This window comes from Pipistrellus hanaki, assembly GCF_964339955.1.
Source record: "Pipistrellus hanaki genome assembly, chromosome: 9".
Taxonomy (NCBI): Eukaryota; Metazoa; Chordata; class Mammalia; order Chiroptera; family Vespertilionidae; genus Pipistrellus; species Pipistrellus hanaki.
The window spans coordinates 35,716,278-35,743,645 of NC_140511.1; the positions used below are offsets into that span (position 1 = coordinate 35,716,278).

The 27,368-nt window shown below is 38.5% G+C and overlaps 1 protein-coding gene across 4 annotated transcripts in view; it reads left to right on the plus strand.

Annotated features, from left to right (window-relative positions):
• Window positions 1-27,368, plus strand: part of PRCP (prolylcarboxypeptidase) — a 62,661-nt gene that overhangs the window by 23,745 nt on the left and 11,548 nt on the right. For all 4 annotated transcript variants that reach the window (XM_084895279.1, XM_084895277.1, XM_084895280.1 and 1 more), the window contains exons 3-9: window positions 3,767-3,907; window positions 6,171-6,272; window positions 9,502-9,683; window positions 10,153-10,310; window positions 11,005-11,177; window positions 23,960-24,124; window positions 25,664-25,851. In XM_084895279.1, the coding sequence (XP_084751405.1) occupies window positions 3,767-3,907; window positions 6,171-6,272; window positions 9,502-9,683; window positions 10,153-10,310; window positions 11,005-11,177; window positions 23,960-24,124; window positions 25,664-25,851 (1,109 nt within the window). The remainder of the gene's footprint in view (window positions 1-3,766; window positions 3,908-6,170; window positions 6,273-9,501; window positions 9,684-10,152; window positions 10,311-11,004; window positions 11,178-23,959; window positions 24,125-25,663; window positions 25,852-27,368) is intronic.

Here is a 27,368-nt window from a genome sequence, read left to right on the forward strand (position 1 = left end):
CCCAGGTTCAATTCCGGTCAAGGGCAGGTACCTGGATTGCAGGCTCCTCCCCTCCCTTGGCCCCCATTAGGGCTCATGCAGGAGGCAACAAATTGATGTGTGTTTGTTTTTCCTTCTTTCTCACTCTCTCTAAAACAGTGTTTCCCAACCTTCTCTCATGATGAGAATCACCTGGTGGAGTTGTTAAAACACAGATTCCTGAATCCCAACTAAGAAGTGCTAAACTAGAATTTTTGGGAACATATAGGTAAAATTGTATACTTAACTAGTGCTCTAAGACAGATTTTATATACAGAGCACTAAGTTAGGTATGCAATTTTACCTATATGTTCCCAAAAATTCTAGTTTAGCACTTCTTAGTTGGGATTCAGGAATCTGTGTTTTAACAACTCCACCAGGTGATTCTCATCATGAGAGAAGGTTGGGAAACACTGCTCTAAAAGATCAATGAAAAAATATCCTTGGGTGAGGATTAAAAAAAAAAAAAAGGACACCTGCAAACTGAATAATTAAAACTCCAATAAGCTAATTGAGAAGTGCACAAATTACAAATAAATAATTCACAAAAGAGGGAATGTTAATTGCAAATAAGCATCTGGAAAAAGGTACAAACTCAGTAATTTATCAAGAATTTGCTTTTTAAAATGTTTTTACTCCCTCCAGATTGGCAAAAATCTTAAAGACTAATGTTATCCAGCGTTGATGAAGATGCAGGGAAGCAAGCAGTAATAGACTGTTAGTAGAACTGTAAATCGATAAAGCCTTTTGAAGGGCAATTTAGCAGTGAGAAACAAAAAAGGAATTCATCATAAGTGATTCGTGTTTCGTGTTGTACCATTGGAAGAGATACAGAAACCCTGCCTACCTCACTGTTAGTGATGCTCACATTGATCACTAGATTAAGGTGATGCTAGCCTGATCCTTCCATTGTGAAGTTACATTTTCCCTTTGTGAAAATACAGTATTCTCTATGATATTACTTTGGCACGAATATGAATGTTCGTTTCTCTATCATTCACTCTCCTATTGTGCACCACTTGGTAATTTTTACCCGAATCAGTAACTTCATGAGGGATTATAAAACTATGATTTTTCTATTTCTGTCATTGCTTCTGCATTGATTGAACAGAGTTCTTTTTCATCAACTGGGACTATTTGGTACACTGAAATACAATTCTTTGGAAAAGGCAGCTTAAATGTTTTTTTTTTTTTTTTTTTTTTTTTTTATATATTTTTTACAGAGAGGAAGAGAGAGGGATAGAGAGTTAGAAACATCGATGAGAGAGAATCATCGATCAGCTGCCTCTTGCACACCCCCTACTGGGAACGTGCCCGCAACCAAGGTACATGCCCTTGACCGAAATCTAACCTGGGACCTTTCAGTCCACAGGCCGACGCTCTATCCACTGAGCCAAACTGGTTTTGGCTAAATGTTGAGTTCTTTACTCTTTCGTTTTCCAACCTAAAAGGAGTTGGTTTATTAGACACCTTAAATGGTGGCAAATGCAAATTTTTCTTGCTTTCTCTTTTTTGATACCCTTATAGATTAATGGCTTTTCATGAATTGAATATTTTAATCTACTACAATTATTCTCTTTATGCTCAGTTGGTTTTATATTCAATTTGTTAAAACTTTACCCAGTGATAATCTTTTGTAATTGGTTCCTATGCCTTTTAGACACAACTCCATTAATTTTTGAGCACTTCCTTGCTTCCTTGAACAGTAAAAGACATAGCTTCATTTACTCGCTTCCTTGACCCAAATGTTAGTCAGACACATCACTAACAAGCCCCAGTTCCTTTTAGTGGGGAATGGTATTAGACACAAATCCTGGCCCTTGAAATGTCAAGTGTTACTGGGCTTACAATGTTTATAGACCTTTTCAGTGGTCTATTTAGTTTTTAATTTTAATATTGAAAGTTTAGATAATGAAGAGATTTTAAAAATTAATGGGCTCAGAAAATAGAAACTGACTCATAAATACAAAGGTAAAGGGGGATAAATAGAGACCGGAGACTTAACTTTGGGAGATGATGTATTATGGAATTGTACAATTGAAACCTATATAATTTTATAACCAATGCTACCCCAATAAATTCAATAAAAATTTAGAAAAAAATAATTGGTTCACATCAGTATTTTCAATTTAATTTTAACATCATTGTGTTTTAAAGTAGCTATTTCATTTTATAATTTGTACTAGAGGCCCAGTGCATGAAATCTGTGCATGGGGTGTGTGTCCCTTAGCCCAGCCTGCACCCTCTCCAATCTGGGACCCCAGAGGGATGTCTGACTGCCCATTTAGGCCTGATCTCAGTAGGATCGGGCGTAAATGGGCAGTTGGACATCCTTCTCACAATCCAGAGTTGATGGCTCCCAACTCCTCACCTGCCTGCCTTCCTGATTACCCCTAATCACTTCTGCCTGCCAGCCTGATCACCCCCTAACCACTCCCCTGACAGCCTGATTGATGCCTAACTGCTCCTCTGCCAGCCTGTTTGCCCCTAACTACCCTCCTCTGCAGGCCTGGTCACCTCTAACTGCCCTCCGCTGCAGGCCTGGTCCTCCCCAACTGCTCTCCCCTGCAGACATGGGTCCCCCCAATTGCCCTCCCTGTAGGCTCGGTTGCCCCCAACTTCCCTCCTCTGCCGACCTGGTCACCCCTAACTGCCCTCCCCTGCAGGCTTGATTGGCTCTAACTGCCCTCCCTTGCAAGCCTGGTCACTCCCAAAGGCCCCCCCCCTGCTGGCCATCTTGTGGTGGCCATATTGTGTCCACATGGGGGCAGCCATCTTTGAGCACATGGAGGCAGCCATCTTTGTGTGTTGGAGTGATGGTCAATTTGCATATTACTTTTTTATTAGATAGGATTAGATAGGATAGAGGCCTGGTGCATGGGCGGAGGCCAGCTGGTTTGCCCTGAAGGGTATCCCGGGTCAGGGTGGGGGTTCCCTTGGGGCATGGGTGGCCTGGGTGAGGGGCCTGTGGTGGTTTGCAGGGTGGCCACGCCCCCCAGCAACCCAAGTGGAGGCCCTGGTATCTGGGATTTATTTATCTTATATAATTGAAACTTTGTAGCCTTGAATGGAGCCAAGCCTCCTGCTCTCTTCATGGCATCAGCTATTTTTGTTGGGATTTATTTATTTTCTATAATTGAAACTTTGTAGTCTTAAGTGGAGGCCAAGGTAGGCCAAGGCTCGGGGAAGCTTGGCTTCCTCCATCTCTGGGGACAACTCAAGCCTCCTGCTCTCTCCAGCTCCATGGCTACCACCATTTTTGCTGGGATTTATTTATCTTCTATAATTGAAACTTTGTAGCCTTGAGTGGGATCTAGGGCCTGCCAGAGGGGGCAGAAAACTTGGCTTCCTCCATCGCTGAGGAAACCAAAGACTCCTGCTCTCTCAGTGGCTGAAGCCATCTTGGTTGGGTTAATTTGCATACTCACTCCTGATTGGCTGGTGGGTGTGGCTTGTGGCGTACGGTCAATTTGCATATTGCTCTTTTATTAGATAGGATCTTTTCTCTTATACTGAAAATCTTGACCACCACCAACATTGCTATCTTGCAATATAAAGAAAATAATTTTGTTTCTTCTTACAATATAAAAAATAACAATATCAGTATTGCTACTAATAGTAAAATCAAATGAAGTATAATTTTTGTACCGTAGGTGGATTTTAACAAAAATTTAATTATTTTCTTGTTTATTTCATTTAATTACTTTTCTTTGAAATATGTGTCTTGTCTGTTTTGTTTTTGTCATAGATTGATCATTTTGGATTTAATAATGAGAAAACTTTTAAACAGCGGTACCTAATAGCTGATCAACACTGGAGGAAAGAGGGTGGATCAATACTTTTCTATACTGGTAATGAAGGGGACATTATCTGGTTTTGCAACAATACGGTATGTGCAGATTTGTGAAATTCCTATGCTCTATTTATCATGAATAATATTTTGGAAAAATATTTTGCAGCATGTATGACCAAGTATTATTGAACTTAATTGTGAAGCTCTTTAGGAAAATAACAAAAAGATAAACTCACTAGAAAAACATAGAAAAGAAGCCCAAAACACCATGAATAGGCAGTGTACAAAAGAATAAATTCAGATGTCCACTAAGCCTGCATATTTTGCCTTAAAGAATTACACATGAAATAATAAAATAGTATATTTAGACAGTTGAATTAAAATAAATTTTTTTTTGAAACCCTATCTTTCTTTTTTGAATGAACAAAAATAAGAAAATGGGAACAGGAATGTTTTGGTATACAGTTATTTTATTTTTATTATGGTCTCTGGAATGTAAATACAAAGGCACATATTTTTGTATATTTGTTTGGTATTATATGCTCAGCATCCAGGACTGCTAGGTATATAGTAGATGCTCAATAAACATTTGTTAAATAAGTGAATGAATAAAACCTCATCAAAGCAAATAAAAAAAATACAAGTTTAATTGTCAAATAGGAATGGACAAAGGTAAAGTTCTAGCTATATTTTAATTTAGCTTCACTGTTTTATCATTTTTCTTATGTTTATAAGGGTCAAAATGGTATAGTTGTTAGCTTGCTTTCCTTTGTACAATATGTTTTACATTGTCTTTTATAATAAAACTTAAGTCCATTAACAAAACTTATTGTAGGACACATGAAATTTTCCTTTATAATGTGCCAGAGCTATGACAAGAAAATGTCAACTTTCTACCCCAAACCTAATCTGTGAATTACCTTAAATTGGGAACAAAATCATGTTTCTTCACTGCTGTTGTCTGGCCTGGTGCCTGGTATTCAGGAGGTCTCAGTAAATGTTGACTGAACTGAATTGAAAGCAAAGGTATGAACCCAATCATTATGTTATTTGCACACCAAATTTATGATTATTTCCTTATGAATGTTAAGGGTATAAATATGTTACTTGAAAATAAAATAATTCTCTGAGAAATGAGATTCTAGGATGCCTGTTTCTCTTAGATTGGAGACAAATGAAATCAGAACTTAGTTTCTATCAGATTCCTGCTCTGGTTTTCTGTGAAACAACCAAATCTGCCTTGTATCCCTTTCTTTTTCCTGTGTGACTTCCCTTTTATGCCAAGGCCACGGGACAGTGAGATTCTCCCAGCCACCACTGCCCTTACTGACACTGCACAGTAATTGAAGGCTTACCTTCTCTGACCTCAGAAGTGATAGAAAGGAATAGATAGTGTAGGAACAGTTCCAGAGAACTGACTAGAGCCAGATCCTAGAAAGATAGATTCTGGGTCCTTTACTTACTAAAATGTTCCAGTTGCATATTCACATAGTCTGGTAATTCGTTTATTGAGAGATAGTATATCATGGTAGGCAAGGATGAAGACTTCAGCCAGACTGATAAGGCTTGAATTTTGATTTTGCCACTATCTTATGTGACTTTGGGCCAGTTTCTTATTCTGAGCCTCAGTTTTCTCATCTGTTAAATGGATATGATAATAATGTCTGTAGAATTATTGTGAAAATTAAATAAGAATCAGACACTTAGCACAATGCTGTTACATAATTTTATTAAATATTACTATATTATATAGACATCTTTTGAAAAATAAAAATATCCCTGAAGTTAAGGCGAATAATCACTTATTCCAGTGTGAATCAGTTCAATTAAATTAAAGCTTGGGGTTAACTCCACAGAGAGTCTGGCTGTTTTGATGGATGGCCCTTACCCTTAAACAGCTCATAGGCCTGTAGGGTAAGGTACACATATAAGCAAATATTGCAACCCACGTTATTTAAACTCTTGTGCTTTAGTGACCTTGTCTGTAAAATGGGAATAATCAAAATGCGTATCTCTACATTGTTGTGCAAATTGAGTGAATTGATATATATAAAGTGTTTAAAACAATGCCTGACACATTGTAAGCACTTAATTAATATTGGCTATTGCTAGTTACTATTTATTTTCAAGTAAATAAGATTAATATAAAATGCAAATGAATCCAGTATGCTTATTTGTACTCTTTTATGTTGTAAATGAGTAGGCCGTGAACTGAGACATCTTCAGCTCTTTCTTAGATTATTTGGCACACAGTACAACTTGAAGACTATCCTATCTAATAAAAGAGTAATATGCAAATTGGCCATCATACTTTTTTCATATCCTGATAATATTCTCTGAATTTGTAAATTCTTTCTAGGGGTTCATGTGGGATGTGGCTGAGGAACTGAAAGCTATGTTGGTGTTTGCTGAACATAGATACTATGGACAGTCTCTACCCTTTGGTGCTGACACATTCCAGGTAAGTATGCTTTTTTACTTTTAAGTTTAAAAGTTTTAAAAATTTTAGAACATTTTCTAATGACAATACCACTATAAGAAAGAAATGAAAGCTTTAACTTGAACTGCCTAAAATTTCAATAATTTATATATGTGTGTGTGTGTATATATATATATATATATATATATTAAATATTTTATTGATTTTTAAAAATATATTTTATTGATTTTTTTACAGAGAGGAAGGGAGAGGGACAGATAGTTAGAAACATCGATGAGAGAGAAACATCAATCAGCTTCCTCTGCACACTCCCTATTGGGTAGGTGCCCACAACCAAGGTACTTGCCCTTTACCGGAATCAAACCTGTGACCCTTGAGTCTGCAGGCTGACGCTCTATCCACTGAGCCAAACCAGTAAGGGCTCAATAATTTATATTGATATTTAATCTTTCACTTTTATATACAGTTTGAACAGATTGAGGTTCTTTAAAACCATAATATTATCATTTCTAATGTTGATCAGTTTTTAACTCAGTGTGATGAGGCTAGTTTTTCTCTATGGTTCCAGAGACTGTAGAGGGAACTTTTCATTGTTTCAAAAATATCAGCAAATTATGCACTTAACTTATTGGGTCTACCACTGGAAAAGATATAATGGGAACTAAAATGTTTGTTTAATAAGATGTTTTTCAGTAAAATAAGGACAAACAATCTCTACAATTCAATGTGGCTAGTTAGCTACTTGGATTCCCTTTTGGCCTTTCCTGTTCTCATAAGGAGCTTTGGTCTTGGCCATAGACTTTACGACTAATAAACCAGGACACTTTTTCCTCAACTGAGTCATCCCTGTAATATCCTGTGATTCTGGCTATATGATTTTGCCATGTGCACTATTTTTTTATTTAATATTTTTCTTTCAAAGTTAACACTAACTTAACAAGGGTTTTATGTACAAGTTATTTTTTCTAAATTATATTAAAACAAGTATTAAATTTAAAGTGTTTGTGTAATACCTAAGATCATCATACATACCAACAGTATACACATACCATGCTTTTGAGGAACTCTGAGTTAGAAGAACTTGGGTTCAATTATTTTTCTCAGCTGCCTGTTTTGTAAGGAGTATTTTATTTTTGTTCTCAGAGGTTTTATTACCTTGTTATAAATAAAATAAAAAGTCTTCATGTTATAAATGAAAAGCAGAAAAATTTGTTGATATTTGTTGGTTTGCATCGGAAACTCTGTATTTAACTTATTATTTTGCATAATTATCCGATTATGGAAGTTGAGAATTCCTGAAATCATTGGGAATTAGTCAGCTTGTTGCAGATAGAAACATAACCTCCTCTCTTAGGGCTCTGTGGTTCATACTTGGTTAGTTAAATGGAGCTAAGAGCTCTTTTTAATAATTTTCTTTTTGTATGCTCACAGAATTTGTCAGTTGCCTGTAGGATATTACAAATATGCAAGGATTGGAAAAAAATGTCATACATATGTGTAATGCCATGAAAACACGTAAAGAATAGTGACAGGCAGTGAGGGGGGAGGTAAGACAGAAGGCTAAAGGAGTAGGTGACAAACATAGGAAAGAAGGGAACTATGTGACTCCCAATGTGCCAAATGATGGAAGGAGTCAGAGTGGTGAGTCCAAAGTATGAGGGCTTTTAAAGGGAGATACTTCATTAGTTTCCCTAGTGCAGTAAGACTAGGCAGAGAGCTAAATGATCATGGCACTTATTTTATGAATATTCTTTTCTAAGGTATTAAGATCTTGTGTTTCTGTTTTCCAATGCCTGAAAATAGTTGTTCTATAATTATTGTTTTTTAACTATAATTAAAAAAAATATTTTATTGATTTTTTACAGAGAGGAAGGGAGAAGGATAGAGAGCTAGAAACATCGATGAGAGAGAAACATCGACCAGCCACCTCCCGCATACCCCCTACTGGGAATGTGCCCGCAACCAATGCACATGCCCCTGACCTGAATCGAACCTGGGACCCTTCAATCCCCAGACTGACGCTCTATCCACTGAGCCAAACCGGTTTTGGCTTTAACTCTAATTTTAATAGTTATTTAGATCAGGCAAACTAATTTGTTTCAGTTGTTGGTATATTAGATATAATAATAATTTTTCTGCCCTGGCCAGTGTTGGCCTATGCATGGAAGGATCTCGGGTTCAATTCCAGTCAAGGGCACATACTTGGGTTGCAGGTTGACTCCCTGCCCTGGTTGGGGTGAGTGTGGGAGGCAACCAGTCAATGTGTCTCTCTCTTCCTCTCTCCCTAAAAAGCAATGGAAAAATATCCTCAGGTGAGGATAACAAAACAGCAAACATCCCGGCTGATGTGGCTCAGTGGTTGAGCATTGATCTATGAACCACAAGGTCATGGTTCAATTTTGGCTCAGAGCACATTCCCAGGTTGTGGGCTTGATCTCCAGTAGGGGGCATGAAGGAGGCAACTGATCAAATGATTCTCTCTCCTTATTGATGTTTCAGTCTCCCTCTCCCTCTCCCTTCTTCTCTGAAATAAATAAAAATACATTAAACAACAAAAAACCAAATAATTTTTTTGATAAAGAAGGATGTGTTTTGCCGAAACCAGTTTGGCTCAATGGATAGAGTGTCGGCCTGTGGACTGAAAGGTCCCGGCTTTGATTCTGGTCAAGGGCATGTACCTTGGTTGCCGGCACATCCGCAGTGGGAGGGTGTGCAGGAGGCAGCTGATCGATGATTCTCTCTCATCGATGTTTCTAACTCTCTCTCCCTCTCTCTTCCTCTCTGTAAAAAATTAATAAAATATATTAAAAAAATTAAAAAAGAAGAATGCGTTTTATTTTTATTAATGATTCTTTAGTTTTCCATAGGATTTAGTTTACCTTTGCCTATTGTAAATGTTTGAAGATTTAAAATATAATTGTAATACAGCAGGTGCCTTAAGCTTAGTATTGTATTCCATCACATTTATTGTTAAATAGTATTTGCAGTTTATTTCTATTGTTTCTAAAACCTCAACAAGGTCTTTGGTATATAGCATTTAATGGAAATTATATTTGAATGCAAATACATTATGTTCTTGCCACAAACTTAAAATTACTTTACATCAGCATTGCTATGACTAAACTCAATTGCCTAGAAATTTTATTTGGAGAAAAGCTTATCTGACTCTGGCTTTTTACTGGATCTATGCTATACCTAAGCTGCTATTATGTGCACATTTATACCCATGTTCTTTGTTATTTTTCTTTAGGATCCCAGACACTTGAATTTTCTGACATCGGAACAAGCTCTAGCTGATTTTGCAGAATTAATCAAACACTTAAAAAAGACAATTCCAGGAGCTGAAAATCAACCTTTCATAGCCGTGGGGGGCTCTTATGGTGGCATGCTTGCAGCCTGGTTCAGGATGAAATATCCTCATATGGTGGCTGGGTAAATGCATTTATGTTGGACATGAGTACTTCTTAATGGTTGTCAAGGCAAACTTAGAGATTTGTTTTGAGTAAAACATGTACCATTCTATTGTTCTGAGATTCCTAGTTTCTATTTCATTTACAACTATTATTTTTCTTACTAATTTTGTTCAGTATCAGTTTTAAATTAAAAACTTGAATTTGGCCTGGCAGGAGTGGCTCAGTTGGGTGAGCATCCTCTCATGCACCAAAAGGTTGCCAATTCGGTTCCTGATCAGGGCACATACCTAGGTTTGGGGTTTGATTCCCAGTCAGGGAGCATAGGGAAATCAACATCACAGATCAATATTTCTCTTTTTTCCTGTCTGTCTCCCTTTCTCTCTCTAAGTATGTCCTTGGGTGAGGATTAAAACAAAACTAACAAAAACTTGAATTTGATGAGTTTCATTTTCCCCTCTTTTCTCTTTCATTATTTTATTACCATTTAGAGCTCTTGCAGCCTCTGCCCCTATCTGGCAGTTTGAAGATTTAGTACCTTGTGGAGTATTTATGAAAATTGTAACTATGGATTTTAAGAGAACTTGCCCAAATTGTTCAGAGAACATCCGAAGTTCCTGGGGTGCCATTAATCGACTCACAAGAAAGAGTAAGCTTTAATTAAGGGAATGAAATAATGCATTGTTGTTTTTTTGCCTTTCACTTGTTAAATTCAACATTTTCCACATTTTTTAGAAACTTAATTTAAGTGTAACATACATATTTAAATATAACATTTTGAAAAGCACACAAATCAAAATACATAGCTTAATGAATTTTCACAAAGCAAGCATGTAGTGTAATTAGCATCTAAATCAAGAAATCCTTTCAGAAGTCTTCTTGTGCCCTTTCCAGTCACTATCACTATCCTGACTTCAAAACCATAACTTGATTTTGCTTGCTTTTGGATTTTTTAGTCATTGGAATTGCATAGTATGTATTTTTTTTTTTTTTTATTTGTGTGCTGTCTTTTGTCATTGCTGTGTTTGTCAGACACATCCAGTTTTTTATTTAATTGTAGTTTGTGCCTTTCATTGCTCTATAGTGTTCCACTTAATTAATTATTTATTTATTTCCATAATATCTTTAGAATAGGGACTAATTAAAAGTATGCGTTCTGGTAAACTCCAGAGGATAGACAACTTGTCTATTTGGGATTATGCAGTTACTCTAAAAACATTTTATGGATGTTGAAAAAATATTCTAGGAGAAGTGGTGTTGAAAGTTGAGTTTTCTAAAATATCAAGTGAAGAATCTATAAAACCTTATGTTGAGCAGTGCTTCTTATGTTTCAACATTCGCAGGTACTGGTTTGGATTGGCTCTCTAAAGCCCTTCACTTATGTACACCATTAAAAAATGCTCAGGATGTTCAGCATTTGAAAGATTGGATCTCTGAAACTTGGGTAAATCTGGCAATGGTGGACTACCCTTATGAATCTAGCTTTTTACAGCACTTGCCTGCTTGGCCAATCAAGGTAACAGGAAAATATCCTTTGCTCAATCACTGTCAATAACATACTTTTCCATTTTTTTTTTTTTTTGTGTGTGTGTGTGTGTGTTCTCTGATGTACAGTATCAGTGGAAATCTCAGTGACAAAGGGGCTCTGGAGTTAGTCAAATCTGGGCAGGAATCCTGGCTTCTGTCACTTTCTGGTTACTCAACTTTGGACATGTGACTGAACTTTTTGGAACCTCAGTTTCTTCATATGAATAATGGAGATAAAATGCATAGATTACAGAGTTATAAAAAGTAGAAATGAGACCAATAGTTGCTGTTAATGGGATAATTACTATGTGTCAAATCCTGTGCTATATACTTTACATATTCAGTTTATTTAATCTTTGTGATATATGTGAGACACGTAGTGCTATATAATATACAAGAGGTCCATCCACGAAGTAAGTGCATGGGTGTGTGTGTCCCTCAGCCCAGCCTGCGCCCTCTACAATCCAGGACTGCTGGCTCCCAACTGCTTGCCTGCCTGATTGCCCCTAACTGCTTCTGCCTGCCTGATTGCCCCTAACCGCTTCTGCTTGATCACCCCCTGACCACTTCCCTGCCAGCCTGATTGCCCCTAACTGCCCTCCCCTGTAGGCCTGTTCCCCCCACAACTGCTCTCCCCTGCTGGCCATCTTTTGGTGGCCATCTTGTGTCCACATGGAGGCAACCATCTTTGACCACATGGGAGCAGCCATCTTGTGTGTTAGAGTGATGGTCAATTTGCATATTACTCTTTTATTAGATAGGATGGTCAATGTGGCAGCTGCTCTCATAACACTATGATTCAGTCAACTACTTATGCATTCTAAGTGCTACATACATGATAAAGGGGTGATCTACATGCAGCTAGGTGGAGTGGAAAAGTACTGACTGGATCTTTGATCAAGGACTACCACTTAACAGCTGTGTGATCTTGGGCAAGGCTTTCTTCTGAGCCTCCATGTCTTCCTCTGCAGAACGGAATAATGGTACTTACATTCTCCATATGACTGTGCTGATGATCAGATAAAATAATGCATGTGAAAACACTCTGGAAAGTGTAATTCATTTTAAGGTTCTTGTATATCAAAATTCATCATTGTAGGTGCTCTTTTTAAAACATTCATTTGTAAAGCACATTCCTCTTAGTTTTAAAAACAAAGGCCGGCCAACTTGATGAATATTAAGTGTAGAGAATATGACTGACTCTACAGCCAAAATGAGTGCTGGAAATGCGAATAGAATTGGTAATATGAGAACCAGGTTTCAAAGCACTTTTAACATAACTGTCCCTGTGAGTTATTAAATGCACACCTTGCTTAAAACTTGGTAGCTGAAATGGAACAAGGCCATTTGCTATTAGAGATATTTATCTACAAAGTAGAATAATGATAAATAAAGAATAAAAGGTGGAGTGATCAGTGGGTGTCTTGAACATAGTAAGCCAGAGGTTAATGTGTACTGAATTAATCTGAATTTTGATAATACAAAATTATTTAAAAGAGTATATCTCTCTCATGAATCAAAATAATGAGAAACACTAAATCTGAACCAGTCTCCATATATGTCTATGTGCTAATAATACCTTATCCTTTTACATTATTTCACTGTTTACAAAGCACTTTCATATACACTGTCTCATTTAATCCTCACAAAGATACTGTGAGAAAAAGAGGTATAATCCCAGTTTTATGGAGAGGAAATTTAAGCTCAACAAAGAGGGTGGTGGATGTGGGATTTGAACTCAGGTCTCCCATTGTTCAGAACCTAGGATCTAATCTAGCACATTGCACTGGAATAGAAGACTTGACTAAAGGTTTGGGTTGGTTGCTGGCAACAGTGTGACAACTATCAGATTTAATTCTGAACTCTGTATACAAAGTGAGAATTACATCTGCATCTTTACACCCACCTGAAGAACAAATTAATTGTTAGATGGTAAGAACATGGGGGATTCTCTTGTTATATCTGTAAAGATCTAGATAATAAATATTTTAGGCTTTGTGGGCCATATGGTTTCTGAAACAGGTACAGCAAAAAAGTAGCAGAAAATAACCATAGACATATTTAAATGAATTATGCTAATTGTGCTCCAATATTGCTTAGTATTTATAAAAAATGAATTGGGCTGGATTTTGCCTGGGGGCTATAGTTTGCCAGTCTGTGTTAGGAAAAAAGGTGGGATACAGTTTTTTCGTTTGCTTATGATTTGGAACAGTGAAGAGTCTAACTTTGGTTTTCTCCACATTTCTTTAATGTTCCTTTTTAAATTTTATTTTTATTGACTTCAGAGAGGAAGGGAGAGGGGAGAGAGGGATAGAAATATCAATGATGAAAGAGAATCATTGATTGGCTGCCTCCTGCACACCCCTGCTGGGAATCGAGCTGGCAACCCCGAGCATGTGCCCTTGGTCGGAATCGAACTGGGACCCTTCAGTCCACAGGCTGAAGCTCTACGGAGCCAAACCAGCAACGGCTAATGTTCCTTTTGAGATATTTTCTACTGAGTCTTAAATGTAAACAAATATTCCATTTCTCTCTCTCTCTTAAATAATCACTCAAAATGAATGGAACGTATCTCAAATGTTTTGTCATCTGTTTTTGATTTAGCACAATCCTTCTTTTATCTTTTGTATACATACAGTATAAAAATTTATTTTTTAGGGCAAGATAACTTTGTGTCTGTCCCAAATCACCTTTTATTTATTTATTTTTATGCAGGACTAGTTCTTGTAATTTTCTTCAGTTATTTTTTACTGACTTTATCCTTTTTTTGACATATTAAGAAATTTTTTGATTGCATAAGATACATTTATGATTCTGTTTCTTGTCTGAATTGCACCCAAAATAAACTTCTTTCTGCTTCTTGCTTGAGAAACTTTGATTGACTACATCTGTCTTTGGTTTCATCCTGATTTCAGAATTTTCCCACTACTTTTAGTTTTAGATACTTTCTTTCACTGTTCATCCTATTTCTCCTTTCTTGACCCCCCTCTCTGTCCTCCCAACCCACTAATCCCTGGAACATTACCCAGTTGGAGACGGCTCTTTCACTTGGATAGTTCCATTTAACCAGGACTCCTCCTCCCTCTGATACACTTCCTCCTTTTTAAAGGGCTGACAAACAGCCATCCTTTTCTTTCTTTTCTTTTTTCCATTTCATTTTTAAAATTAAATTCATAGGAGTGACATTGATTAATAATATTACATAGGTTTCTAATGTACATTTCTATGGTACATTATCTGTATATTGCATTATGTACCAACCACCCAAAGTCAAATAATCTTTCATCTCCATATATTTAGCCCTCTTTACCCTTTACTAACACCTCCCCAATTCCCTCTGATAACTACCTCATACTGTTGTCTGTGTCTATGAGTTTCAGTTTTATATCCCATGCAGGCTTAGGATAGTGAGATAATAAGTAACAGTTGAGTTATGGAAAAAAGCAGGTGATTTCCATTTCTGTCTGGTCCTTGTACAGTTCTGAAGGATCCATAGGCAGCAAGTTTCTGTGTCAACTCAAGTATCACTCTTTTCAATTTGTCTTTGGGCTTTGCACAGTTAGATTTTATTTGCTTTGTTTACTGCTAACAGAAGCGGCAACATTTATGCAGAAATAATCATGGACTTGGCCAACAGGACACTAGGAAGATGAGAAAAGGAAAATAGAAAACCCTCTGTCACTTGACTGCTCCGTCAGCATAAAACTAGCTCTCCTCTCAGTTTAAAGAGCAGTTTTAAAGGGTGCAGTGGAGTTTATTTTGAAATTTTTTTTAGCTGGTAATTTACCAAATCTTTTAGCTTAGCTTTCTGAGCATGCAGCTAGATATTGTGAAATAATAAGACATAAAATGGAAAATCTCTTCCATTTGTCTTAGTGTTTGGTAATGTATGGGACCTCTCTGGGTGGTTTAAACCGGTTTAGGTGCATTCAATGAAAAGGGAGCTTTTAATGACAAAACTAATGTGATTATCTGAGTGAGTGTGAGAGGGGTATTGAAGCCTTAGAGAATGAAAATCTGTTAGAAAAGCTGAATGTATCTGCTTAATCCTTTCTGTAATGTGGATGGACCATTCTCTCTAAAAGGAGATTCGTCTTTTTTTTTTTTTTTTTTTTTTTAACCTATCTTATTTCCTTCCTTCTTTAAAAATGTTCCTTGCCCCCTTTTCTTCTATATTCAAATGCTTATCCTCAGAGGTGGGGACACTTAAAGCTTCTGAGCAAATCATTATCTTTCTCTGGTGTTCACAGGCTCAAAGGACCGAACCTAGTATTTGAGTGCAGAGCTGATTAGTTTGGTACTGAGGGTAGAATGTTCTATCATCTCCACAATCTCTACACTCTTAAAAACCACACATAGCCAAAACCAGTTTGGCTCAGTGGATAGAGCGTCGGCCTGCGGACTGAAGGGTCCTGGGTTCGATTCCGGTCAAGGGCATGTACCTTGGTTGCGGGCACATCCACAGTAGGGGTTGTGCAGGAGGAAGCTGGTCGGTGTTTCTCTCTCATCGATGTTTCTAACTCTATTCCTCTCTGTAAAAAATCAATAAAATATTTTAAAAACAAAACAAAACAAAAACCCCCCACACATATTAAAATGGATTTCTAATGGTCTTTTCAAATTTTTCCTGAATGTTTACCTTTGTTTTAGGAAACAGAAAGTGAATTTAGTCTGTTCATTTCAGTGATTCTTGAACCTCATATTACTGTTTTACAGTTTTCTTCTTACTATAGCATAATAAAAAAGTTTTATGATTTCATAGTGACACAGAATCCCTTCTAAGTGTTTACAAAAAACAAATAAACTTAGAAAAATAAAGACAGTCTAAAAGTAAAAGAAATTTGTATAAAAATTAAGTGTGGAAATAGTCATGGGGATGTAGAGTACAGGACAGGGAATATAGTCAATCCTACCTAATAAAAGAGTAATATGCAAATTAACCATCACTCCACAAGCCATACCCACCAGCCAATCAGAGCCAGTATGCAAATAAACCCAAACAAGATGGCTACAGCCACAGAGAACAGGAGTTTCCCCGGCAATGGAGGAAGCCAAGCTTTCCATCTGCCCTTGCCAGCCTAAGCCTCCACTCAAGGCTACAAAATTTCAATTATAGAAGGTAACAAATCCAAACAAAAACAGCTGCCGCTACAGAGCGAGCAGGAGGCTTCTCTCTGAGTGAGCAGGAGGCTTCGCTCCACTCCAAGTTACAAAGTTTCAATTGTAGAAGGTAAATAAATTCCAGAGACCAGGGCCTCCCCTTGGGTTGCCAGGGGGTGTGGCTGGCCTGCAGACCACCATAGGCCCCTCACCCAGGCCGCCCCATGTCCCTACCTTGATTTGGAACACCCTTCAGGGCAAACCAATCTGTGCTCCCGGCCTCTATCCTATATAATAAAAGAGTAGTATGCAGATTGACCATCACTCCAACACACAAGATGGCTGCTCCCAAGGTGGTCAAAGGTTCTGCCTCTATGTGGGTACAAGATAGCCACGACAAGATAGCCAGCAAGGGAAGGTAGTTGGGAGGAACCAGGCCTGCAAGGGAGGGCAGTTGTGGGTGATCAGGGAAGTAAGGGAGGGCAGTTGGGAGGCACCAGGCCTGCAAGGGAGGGCAGTTGAGAGGGACCAGGCCTGCAAGGGAGGGCAGTTGGGGACAATCAAACCTGCAGGGGAGGGCAGTTAGGGGTGACCAGGCCAGCAGAGGAGGGAAGATGGGGGCAAACGGGCTGGCAGGGGAGCAATTAGACATCACTCAGGCTGGCCTGGGAGTGGTTAGGGGGTTATCAGGCTGGCAGGCAGAAGAGGTTAGGGGCAACCAGGAAGGCAGGCAGGCAAGCAGTTGGGAGCCATCAATTCTGGATTGTGAGAGGGATGTCCAACTGCCCTTTTAGGCCTGATCCCAATGGGGACATCCCTCGAGGAGTCCTAGGTTGGAGAGGGTGCAGGCTGGGCTGAGGGACAACTGCCTCCTCCCCCTGTCCCTGTGCACGAATTTCGTGCACCGGGCCTCTAGTAATGTAATAACTATGTATGGTGCCAGGGGATACAAGACTGGGGAGAATCATTTTCTAAATTATATAAGTATTTAACTACTATGTTCTACACCTGAAAAAGTATAAAATTATATTGAATGTCAGTTGTAATTAGCAAATATAAATAAATAAGCATGAGATTACAGGTATATTTAGTCTCTGTTTATGTTGTTATTTGTTTTAGACACTGTAACTTTAAAGTTGAGTATGTGTAGTGTCGTAGTTAAGCTTCAGAGTGAGTCTGTATTTGAATCCCAGTTCTGCCACTCTGGCTGTGTGGTTTTAAGCAATTCTCTCTCTTTTTTTCTCTCCAGCTTTTATTTTCTATTTATTACTGCTTAGAAAGTGTTATACTTTGATTTAGGTCAGCTTTCACAATTTATAGTATTTGAGAAAACACAGACCTATAAATAAGTATTTTTCTTAAAAATTCTTTATTGTTTAAAATATTATATATAGTTCTAGAGGCCTGCTCCCTCTGGGGAGAGGGCCTAACCCGGCAGAAGTGGGAGAGGCTCCCACCCCCACTGCTGTGCTTGCCAGCCATGAACCTGGCTCAGGGCTCAGGGCTTCTGGCTTTGCAGTGCTCACCCTGTGGGAGTGCACTGACCACCAGGGAGCAGCTCCTCATTGAGCATCTGCACCCTGATGGTCAGTGTGCATCATAGTGAATGGTAGTTCTGCCATTCAGTTGATTTGCATATTAGCCTTTTATTATATAGGGTTATATATGTCTCCTTTTTCCCCCGTTGGCCTCTCCTGGCCACCCCACTCCCCAGCATATGTCCTCACTCCCCTAGTGTCTGGGTCCATTAGTTATGCTTAAATCCTTTGGTTGATCTCTTACTCCCCCATTTCCCCTCCCTGTCCCCACCCACCTTCCTTCTGAAATTCGATGGTCTGTTCAATGCTTCTGTGTCTCTGGATCTAATTTTGTCAGTTTATGTTGTTCATTATATTTCACATATGAGAGAGATCATGTGATATTTATCTTTCTTTGACTGGCTTATTTCAGTTAGCATAGTGCTCTCCATGTCTATCTATGCTATTGTGAATGGTGAGAGTTCTTTTTTTCTTTCTTTTCTTTCTTTCTTTTTTTTTTTTTTTTTTTTTTTTTTTTTTTTTTTTACAGCAGCATAGTATTCCATTGTGTATATGTACCATTGTTTTTCAGATCACTCATCAGCTGCTGGCACTTGGGCTGTTTCCAAATCTTAGCTATTGTAAAGTGTGCTACTATGAATATAGGGGTGCATTTCTGATTGGTGTTTCTGTTTTCTTGGGATATATTCCTACCAATCCATGAACACGGTAAATTCTTCCATTTGTTTATACCTTCCTCTATCTTTTTTCAGTGTCCTGTAGTACAAGTCTTTTACCTCCTTGTTAAGTTTATTCCTACGTATCTTAATTTTTTGTGTGCAATGGTAAGTGGGATTGTTTTTGTTGTTTCTCTTTCTGTGAGTTCATTATTAGTGTATAAAAATGCCATAGATTTCTCAGCTTTAATTTTGTATCCTGCTACATTGCCAAATTCATTTATTAAATTTAGTAGTTTTTTTAATGGAATATTTAGAGTTTTGTATGTATAAAATCATGTCATCTGCAAATAATGACAGTTTTACTTATTCTTTTCCAATTTGGATGCCTTTTATTTCTTCTTGTCTGATCTGAGCAATTCTCTTAAACCATTGTATGTTTGTTTCTTTATCTGTGAAATGGGCTTAATAGTCATTGTAATGCTTATTAGTGTCAGTATGAGGATTTAATAGGATCAGGTATATAGTAAGCACTAAGTCAATGCTAGAGCAAAGGAACAACTATTTTTATTACTATATAATACCAGGATTTTGTGGCCAAAATCTGGGTTCAGAATTGATTTTTTAAAAACATTTATTTTTTTGGTTGATTTCAGAGAGGAAGGGAGAGGGATAGAGAGCTAGAAACATCAATGATGAGAGAGAATTATTGATGGGCTGCCTCCTGCACGCCCCCCAGTGGGGAGCCAGCCACAACCCAGGCATGTGCCCTTGACCAGCATTGAACCTGGGACCCTTTATTCCTCAGGCCGACCATCTATCTACTGAGCCAAACCAGACAGAGCCAAACTGAAATTTAAATTCTGAGCTTGTTTCTTCCTGCAGACTGTCATTATATGTTTCTTCCTGGATCATTTTAGGGAAAGCACTGACCTCAAGAAACATTCAATAGTTATACAAGCAGCCTCAGCCTCAGCTATTCCCATATGAATGAGTTTATGGCCTTACGCATGTAGATAGTTCAGAAGACAGTATTTGTTAGTGTCCATAAAATATATAGTAAATATGGTACAGGGGTTATATTGGTGTTGGGTATTTTGGATGGAAGTGGTTGGCAGCGACTCTGTCCTTATTGTCTGATTAGATCACAGCCTTCAAGTCAACAATCCACAGACTAAGTGCTTGCCCTTATCAAGTGGGTAATATCTACAAATTATCATGCTTAAGTTGAAGTCTTATATGAGATTGAACCAAATATGCCAATATTTGACTGTGTTTGACTTATTAACATGGCAATTTTATAGGGTTCAACCTTTATGTAGTGTTTTGTTCATTCTATAAATCTTTAATAAAATAAAAGTATATGAATATCTCTTTTTGAATTACTACAGTCTTTGACCAAGTATGGGATTAATGTTGAGGTTTTGCCGGTATGACTTCACTATTTTTTTTTTGGAAAGCTTTATTTACTTTTTGCTACCAAAATTGTTTGTTTTTTTAAAAATATTTTATTGATTTTCTTACAGAGAGGAAGGGAGAGAGAGAGAGAGCTAGAAACGTTGATGAGAGAGAAACATCAACCAGCTGCCTCCCGTACACCCCCCACTGGGGATGTGCCCACAACCAATGTAAATGCCCTTGACCGGAATCGAACCTGGGACCTTTCAGTCCGCAGACCGACGCTCTACCGCTGAGCCAAACCGATTTCAGCTTTTGCTACCAAAATTGTTAAGGAAAGGCATAGAGATATGTAGATATTCTGGTGTTTTTTTTTTTTTTTGTGTGTGTGTGTGTGTGTGTGTGTGTGTGTGTGCGCGTGTGTGCTAGAGAATGATGCTTGAACTCAGTTTCTTTGAGATAGAAAAGAACTTTTGAATTACTTATAATAACAAAATTTCCTTAGTGAATTTGCAAACATTTTTCCAAAAAAATTTTAAGTGTTTTTTTTTTGTCTTCTACTAGCATATTAGTAGAATTATAAATGGGTACTTCCTTTCTAAAAGGTAATTTGATAGGATGTTGCAAAGGCCCTAAAGATGTTTATTTCCTTTGAACCAGTACTTTCTCTAAGAATTTATCTCAAGAAAAGAATTAAGGATATATGTAAACATTTATCCCCGAGTATGTTTATTGTAACCTTTTTTGTAATAATGAAAGATTGAGAATGATACAGATGAACAACTGTAGGGTTTCTTCAGTTTCCCTCAACTTCCCATCCTGATTGTTTCTCTCTGGACTTTCTCATGTTAGTCAGTGTCCTTCTTAAAGTGTGATGCTCAGAAGTGGACCGAGTACTTCAAGGGTGCTCTCAAAGTGGATAGCAAGCAAGCTGGACATAGAATTTCTACTATCAGAGGCCAAGTTTAAGACCATGATCTTTCTCTTTGTGTAACGGGGGCTGCTGAAACCCTAAGTATTGTCAGCGGTGCCAGTCCCCAGCCTTACTTGTGTCTTTTAAGGATAACTGCTGTTTGTAGAGATGGCTATTCATGGGAACTCCTTTTCTTCGCCTGACAGAGGCCCAGTGTTCTAGTGCTGAGAGGGGATCTGATGCCAACATGTGAGTCACGCTCACTTGCTACTATTCTTTTCTAGAGTTTGAGGCCACTTACTGCTACACATCGGCACCCCATTCCCCCTGCCCAGCTTCCATTGTCACTCTGCCTCATCTACCATGCTGTGCTTGGACATAATGCTCTTCTCTACATTCTATGTGTCTACTCTGTAGTTTTGTGCTGCATTTTGAAAGAGCTGGATCCACTATTGGTGTCCACATACAGGAAAGAATGCTGATCAACTGTTGGAAATAGGCAGTTGAATGAATTCTGTGATTGATTCTTGATTTCCATATTTTCTTGGTTATTTCTGATTCTTATATTTCTTAGGAACATTTTCTAAGAAAAGTGCTATACAATTAGGTATGTTTTTTACTTGCCATGAATGATTAAGAGTTGTCAGGATAGTAAAACACTGTTTTGTCTTTTTTCTTAATCTTGCATTTACTTATTATTTTAGGCTCAGTAGTTTTATGAGGCTTTCAGTTTAGCATAACTCATTTCTTTATGGATAACATACCTTAAACCTTGGTGTATGACTTCACAGTTACTGTTTTAAAGTACAATATGTCCAGTTATTTGGACATGTTAATTTCTGACTCTTTTCATAATCAATATTATAGAAAACTTATGGGGAAAATGCATACTCTATCTCTTTTTTGGCAAGTCACATTGTAATTAAGCATGTCACAGACTCAGAGAAATCCTACAGTCAAGAGAACTTCACATTTGCTAGTACATTTTCTAAAATTTTCTAAAACCTTTTATATCATGCACTATCATTTAACATTTCATAGAAATATTGTGCTGAATACATTTGCAGAGAGGCATTTATTTTTTTGTGTAATTAATTTTCTCTGTTTCAGGTTTCCAGGAAAGTGTAACTGGAAACTGGTCATAGGCAGAACTGTGCTGAGAGACTGTGCTTGCTTGTGGCCACTTACTTCTTTCTCAGTGTCCTCCTTTCCTGACTGGGAGCATATGCCCAGACCAACTCTGGTTGCTCCTCCTGCCCAGAATCTCTCTCTAAAGTGAAGTAACTGAGTTCCTTTTTTTTCCAGGCTTCTTCTTTTCAGGATTCATATATTTACTTATTTCTTTTTGTCAGAACTTACCTGTTATATATGTTTTTTATCTGAAATGAGAAAAGACCAGATCACTGAATTTGTGTGAAGATGTTAATAGAAGATGGAAACATAATGTGTTTTTCTTGCCATTGGGGCTCTTGACAGTTTTATAGGGTATACAACCTAAGCTGTGTAACATGATGAGTAAGATGTATATTTCACAACCAGAGACATCTGGTGTTGAACTTAGGTCCGACCATTTACTTGCTGGATGACCTTGAATAAAGTGATTTAACCTAAGAATCAGTTTCTTCATGTGAAATACTGGATAATAATACATCTGATAAGATTGTTTGAGGCTTAAGTGATGTAATGGTTGTAAACTAGGGCTCAGTAATCAGTAGCTATCATTGTTGTTATTGTTATTATTCAGCTTTGATTCCATTGTCTGTGATTTCCCCACAGCATTTTATTGTAAAAAAAATTCAGTAAAGTTGAAATAATTGGACAGTGAATACCTATAAACCTACCACCTAAATTCTATAAATAATATTTTATTATATTTGGTAAATTATATCAAATGGATTCACCTATCCATCCTTCTATCTTATCCTTCATCTCATTTTATTATTAAATGCATTTCAAAATTAAGTTGAAGACATCAACACACTTTCTAAAATCAGCTTTAATGTCTTTAACTAGAGTTGAGTATTTGTTTGATTTTTTTAGGTAAAATTTACATACAGTAAAATGTACAAATTGTAAGTGTACTGTTTGTTGTGTAACCTAGACCTCTAGGAAGATGTGGAATATTTATATATCCTTGTAAGCTTTCCATGTCCCTGTCTAGATAGTCCCTGCCTTCTTTTCCCACCCTGAGGATTGTCTTTGAGTTTTAATACTGAATTGCAGGTACTGAGTATAGTCCAGTGATGGGAGTATTTGGGAGCTGGTCACCCCTAACTGCCCTCCCCTGCAAGTTTGATCGCCCCAACTGCCCTCCCTTGCAGGCCTGGTCTCTCTCAACTGCCCTCCCATGCTGGCCATCTTGTGGTGGCCATATTGTGTCTACTTGGGGGCAGTCATCTTTGACCAAATGGGGGCAGCCATTTTGTGTGTTGGGGTGATGGTCAATTTGCATTTCACTCCTTTATTAGATAGGATTAGATAGGATAGAGGCCTGGTGCACAGGTGGGGGCCAGCTAGTTTGCCCTGAAGGATATCCCAGATCAGGGTGGGGTTCCATTGGGGCTTGGAACAGCCTGGGTGAGGGGCCTGTGGTGGTTTGCAGGCCAACCACATCCCCATGCAACCCAAGTGGAGGCCTGGTGTCTGGGGTTTGTTTATCTTCTATAATTGAAACTTTGTAGCCTTGAGCAGAGCCAAGCCCCTTGCTTGCTCCATGACCAAAGCCATTTTTGTTGGGATTTATTTATCTTCTATAATTGAAACTTTGTAGCCTTGAGCGGAGGCCAAGGCAGGCCAGGGCAGTTGGAAAGCTTAGCTTCCCTCATTGCCGGGGACACCTCAAGCCTCCTTCTCTTTCCATCTCTATGACTGCTGCCATTTTTGTTGGGATTTATTTATTTTCTATAATTGAAACTTTTAGCTTTGAATGGAGGCCAAGGCAGGCCAGAGGGGGTGGAAAGCTTGACTTCCTCCATTGCTGGGGGCAACTCAAGCTTCCTGCTTTCTCTGTGGCCGCCGCCATTTTGGTTGGGTTAATTTGCATACTCGCTCCTGATTAGCTGGTGGACGTGGCTTGTGGTGTAGTGGAGGTATGGTCAATTTGCATATTGCTTTTTTATTAGATAGAATTTATATTCTGACTCTTTTTATTTCTCTAAAATGACAGGTGGTGTGCCAGTATTTGAAAAATTCCAATTTATCTGATAAAGAGTTGCTGCAGAATATTTTCCATGCTCTGAATGTATATCACAATTATTCAGGCCAGGCAACATGCCTGAATATGTCAGAGACATCAACTAGCAGTCTGGGATCCCTGGGTTGGAGCTATCAGGTAAGTATGTATGATTTCTCCAAGTGGAACTTACTTTTCATTGCTATGGTTGTGCTGTAACAGAGTTCACAAGATTTTATCACCTAACCTGGATCTCAATGTGGTCTCTCTCTGAAGTCATGATAAGTGTCCTCATTTATTCATTCACTTATGTATTTAATCATCGCCAAATATATTCTGAGTATTTATCATGGGTTAGGCATCCTTCTAGGCTCCACAGATACAAAGATAAGTAAGACATGATTGATTTTACTATCAAATGTAGCTTTTTAAAAAAGAAGCACAATTAATATTATAATAGATTTTGATAAGTCCTATAAAGGAAAAATTTTATGGACACATAAATGAAGGGGAGTCTAACTTGATTCTTTCTGATATTTTGTTCTTTCATCTGTACAGTGAGAAATATAAGAATAAGAATATTTTCTTTCCAGAGTTGTTTTGAAGATTTGATCCTGTATAATAAAGAGCTAATATGCAAATGGCCATCACACCCTCATGCCCTCATGCCCTCATGCTGACCTAATGGATCAGACACTCAACACTGGGGAGAGGAATGGGGATCAGCCAGGCACAAATGAGCTCATGAGAGAGGAATGAGGACCAGCTAGGCACAAATAAGCTCGCAAGAGAGGAATGGGGACCAGCCAGACTACAGCCCAGAGAGGGACAAGCTGCCTGCCCCATGGTCCCAGGTGCCAGTGGCTGAGGCTGTGGCCTGGGAGAGGGACAAGCTGCCCACTCTGTAGTCCTGAGCACCAGTGGCTGTGCTGTACCTGCAGCCCGGCCAAGGAGAGGGACAAGCCACACACCCCATTGTCCTAGGTTCCAGCAGCTGGGGCTGTAGCCTGGGATAAGGCAAGCTGCCTGCCCTGTGGTCCTGGGTGCCTGCAGCTGTGGCCTGGGCAAAGCCACCCAGCCACAGTCCCCAGTAGCTGCGGCCAGCCTGGGAGAAGCTGGCCGGGTCCTGGGTGCCTGCAACTGACCAGAGGAGGGAATCCTGGGTCCTGAGTGAGGGGTGAGATGGAGGTGGTTAGGGGAATCAGTTAGGGATGATCAGGCCAGTAGGGGAGCAATTAAGGGCTATCAGGCAGGCAGACAGAGGGGTTAGGGGTGATCAGGCAGGCAGATACTGTAGGTGAGCAATTAGGAGCCAGCGGTCCCTGATTGCAAGAGGCAGTCGGACATCCCCCCAGTGGTCCTGAATTGGAGAGGGTACAGGCTGGGTTCAGACCCCCCTCCTTCCATGCATGAATTTCATGCACCAGGCCTCTAGTATGGTAATATTATATATGTGAAAGAAAACAGTTTACAAAGAAGGAATATACATATAGCTCTAACTTCTGTGATTTCTCATCCGAGCCTTTCCAGGAACAATGAGAGGTGGTATGTCACAGAGGTAAAGAGCAGGAACTCTGAAGCCAGACTGCCTGAATTCAAACTCTGTGTTTGTTGCTTATTAGTGTATGACTTTGGACAATTTATTTAACTTCTTTGTGCCTTATTTTTTCACTAGACTCTTATGGATTGTTTTTTTAGGCTTGCACAGAAATGGTCATGCCCTTTTGTACCAATGGTATTGATGACATGTTTGAACCTTTTCTGTGGGACTTGAAGACATTTTCAGATGAATGTTTTAAACAGTGGGGTGTGAAACCAAGGCCCTCCTGGATCACTTCTATGTATGGAGGCAAAGACATCAGTTCCCACACGAACATCATTTTCAGGTGAGTTATTGCTGTTCCAAAGAAAAACTTTGTTGTTGGAGACATTTGTAGAATAGCTGAGAAAATAGAACCAGGAAAAATGTTGGACAATGAAATAATATAGAATACTACCAATGGTATTCTGTTTTCCTATTACTTGAAAGATAGAGGATGCTGGAAGCATTTGAGATCTTACTTCCAGGCATGTCATCAGTTTGGATCAAATAAACTCTTATAAAAATTCCCGAAAAGAAGAAGAAGGAGAAAAAGAAGAAGAGGAGGGAGAGGAAGGAGAGGGAGGAGGAAGGGCCGAGGGAGGGAGAGGGGGAAGAAAGGGGAAGAGGAAAGGAAAGAGGAAGAAAAAGACAGAAAGAGGATGTGGAGTAGAGATATGATTTAGAAGAAGAAGACAGAAAGAGGATGCAGAGTAGAGATATGATTTTACACTATTACCTCCATTGTTAAAGGCTTAAAAACAGCACAGCAACAAAATGAAAAAAAATTTTTTTTTAACATATATTTTTATTGATTTCAAAGAGGAAGGGAGAGGGAGAGAGAGAGATAGAAACATCAATGATAAGAGAGAATCATCGATTGGCTGCCTCCTGCACACTCCCTAATGGGATTCGAGCCCACAACCCAAACATGTGCCCTTGACTGGAATCAACCTAGGACCCTTCAGTCCACAGGCTGATGCTCTATCCACTGAGCCAAACCAGCTAGGCAGTGGTCGACAAACTCATTAGTCAACAGAGCCAAATATCAACAGTACAACGATTGAAATTTATTTTGAGAGCTGAAAACCAACTTCTGCGCATGGGCCACGAAGTTTCAATCGCACTGTACATGTGTGTCCGCATGTGGTATTTTGTGGAAGAGCCACACTCAAGAGGCCAAAGAGCCACATGTGGCTCAAGAGCCACAGTTTGTCAATCACTGAGCTAGGGCATGAAAATATATATTTTTTAATTCCTCAGCACAAAATGAAGCATCATTTGTTCACAATTTGCCTTACTTTTGTTACTATTGTTATTCACGGTAATAAAACTTTTTTAGTATCTATTCAACAAATACTTTTGAAGTTACCCAATCTGTTCTGTTCCAGGCACTATATGAGGAATTTTAAATAAATTATCAAAAATTTAACCCTTATAATAATCCTGAAAAGTAGTTGTTATAGTTCCTTTTTTCTGAGGAGGAAGTGAGGGTCACTGTGTTCAGTCACTTGCCAAAGTTCATTCAGCTTTATTTTAGTTACTAATAAAACCAGATTTCAACCTTGGCCTGTTTGACCACAAAAATCCTGTTTGTTCTTCTACATTGTACTACTCTTATAGTGACATATATGGTATTGTTTCACATCAGAGTAATTTGAGTAGACTAAGTGTATCTGATTGCCACTTCAAAATTTCCATGTTTTGGCTTGTATATCAGGTTGTCAGATATTAAAAATAGCAACTATTTTTAATATCTGACAAGTCTATATGGAAATAGTAAAGAGATAGCCATACACATCTCTTAACCTGGAGCTATTGTAT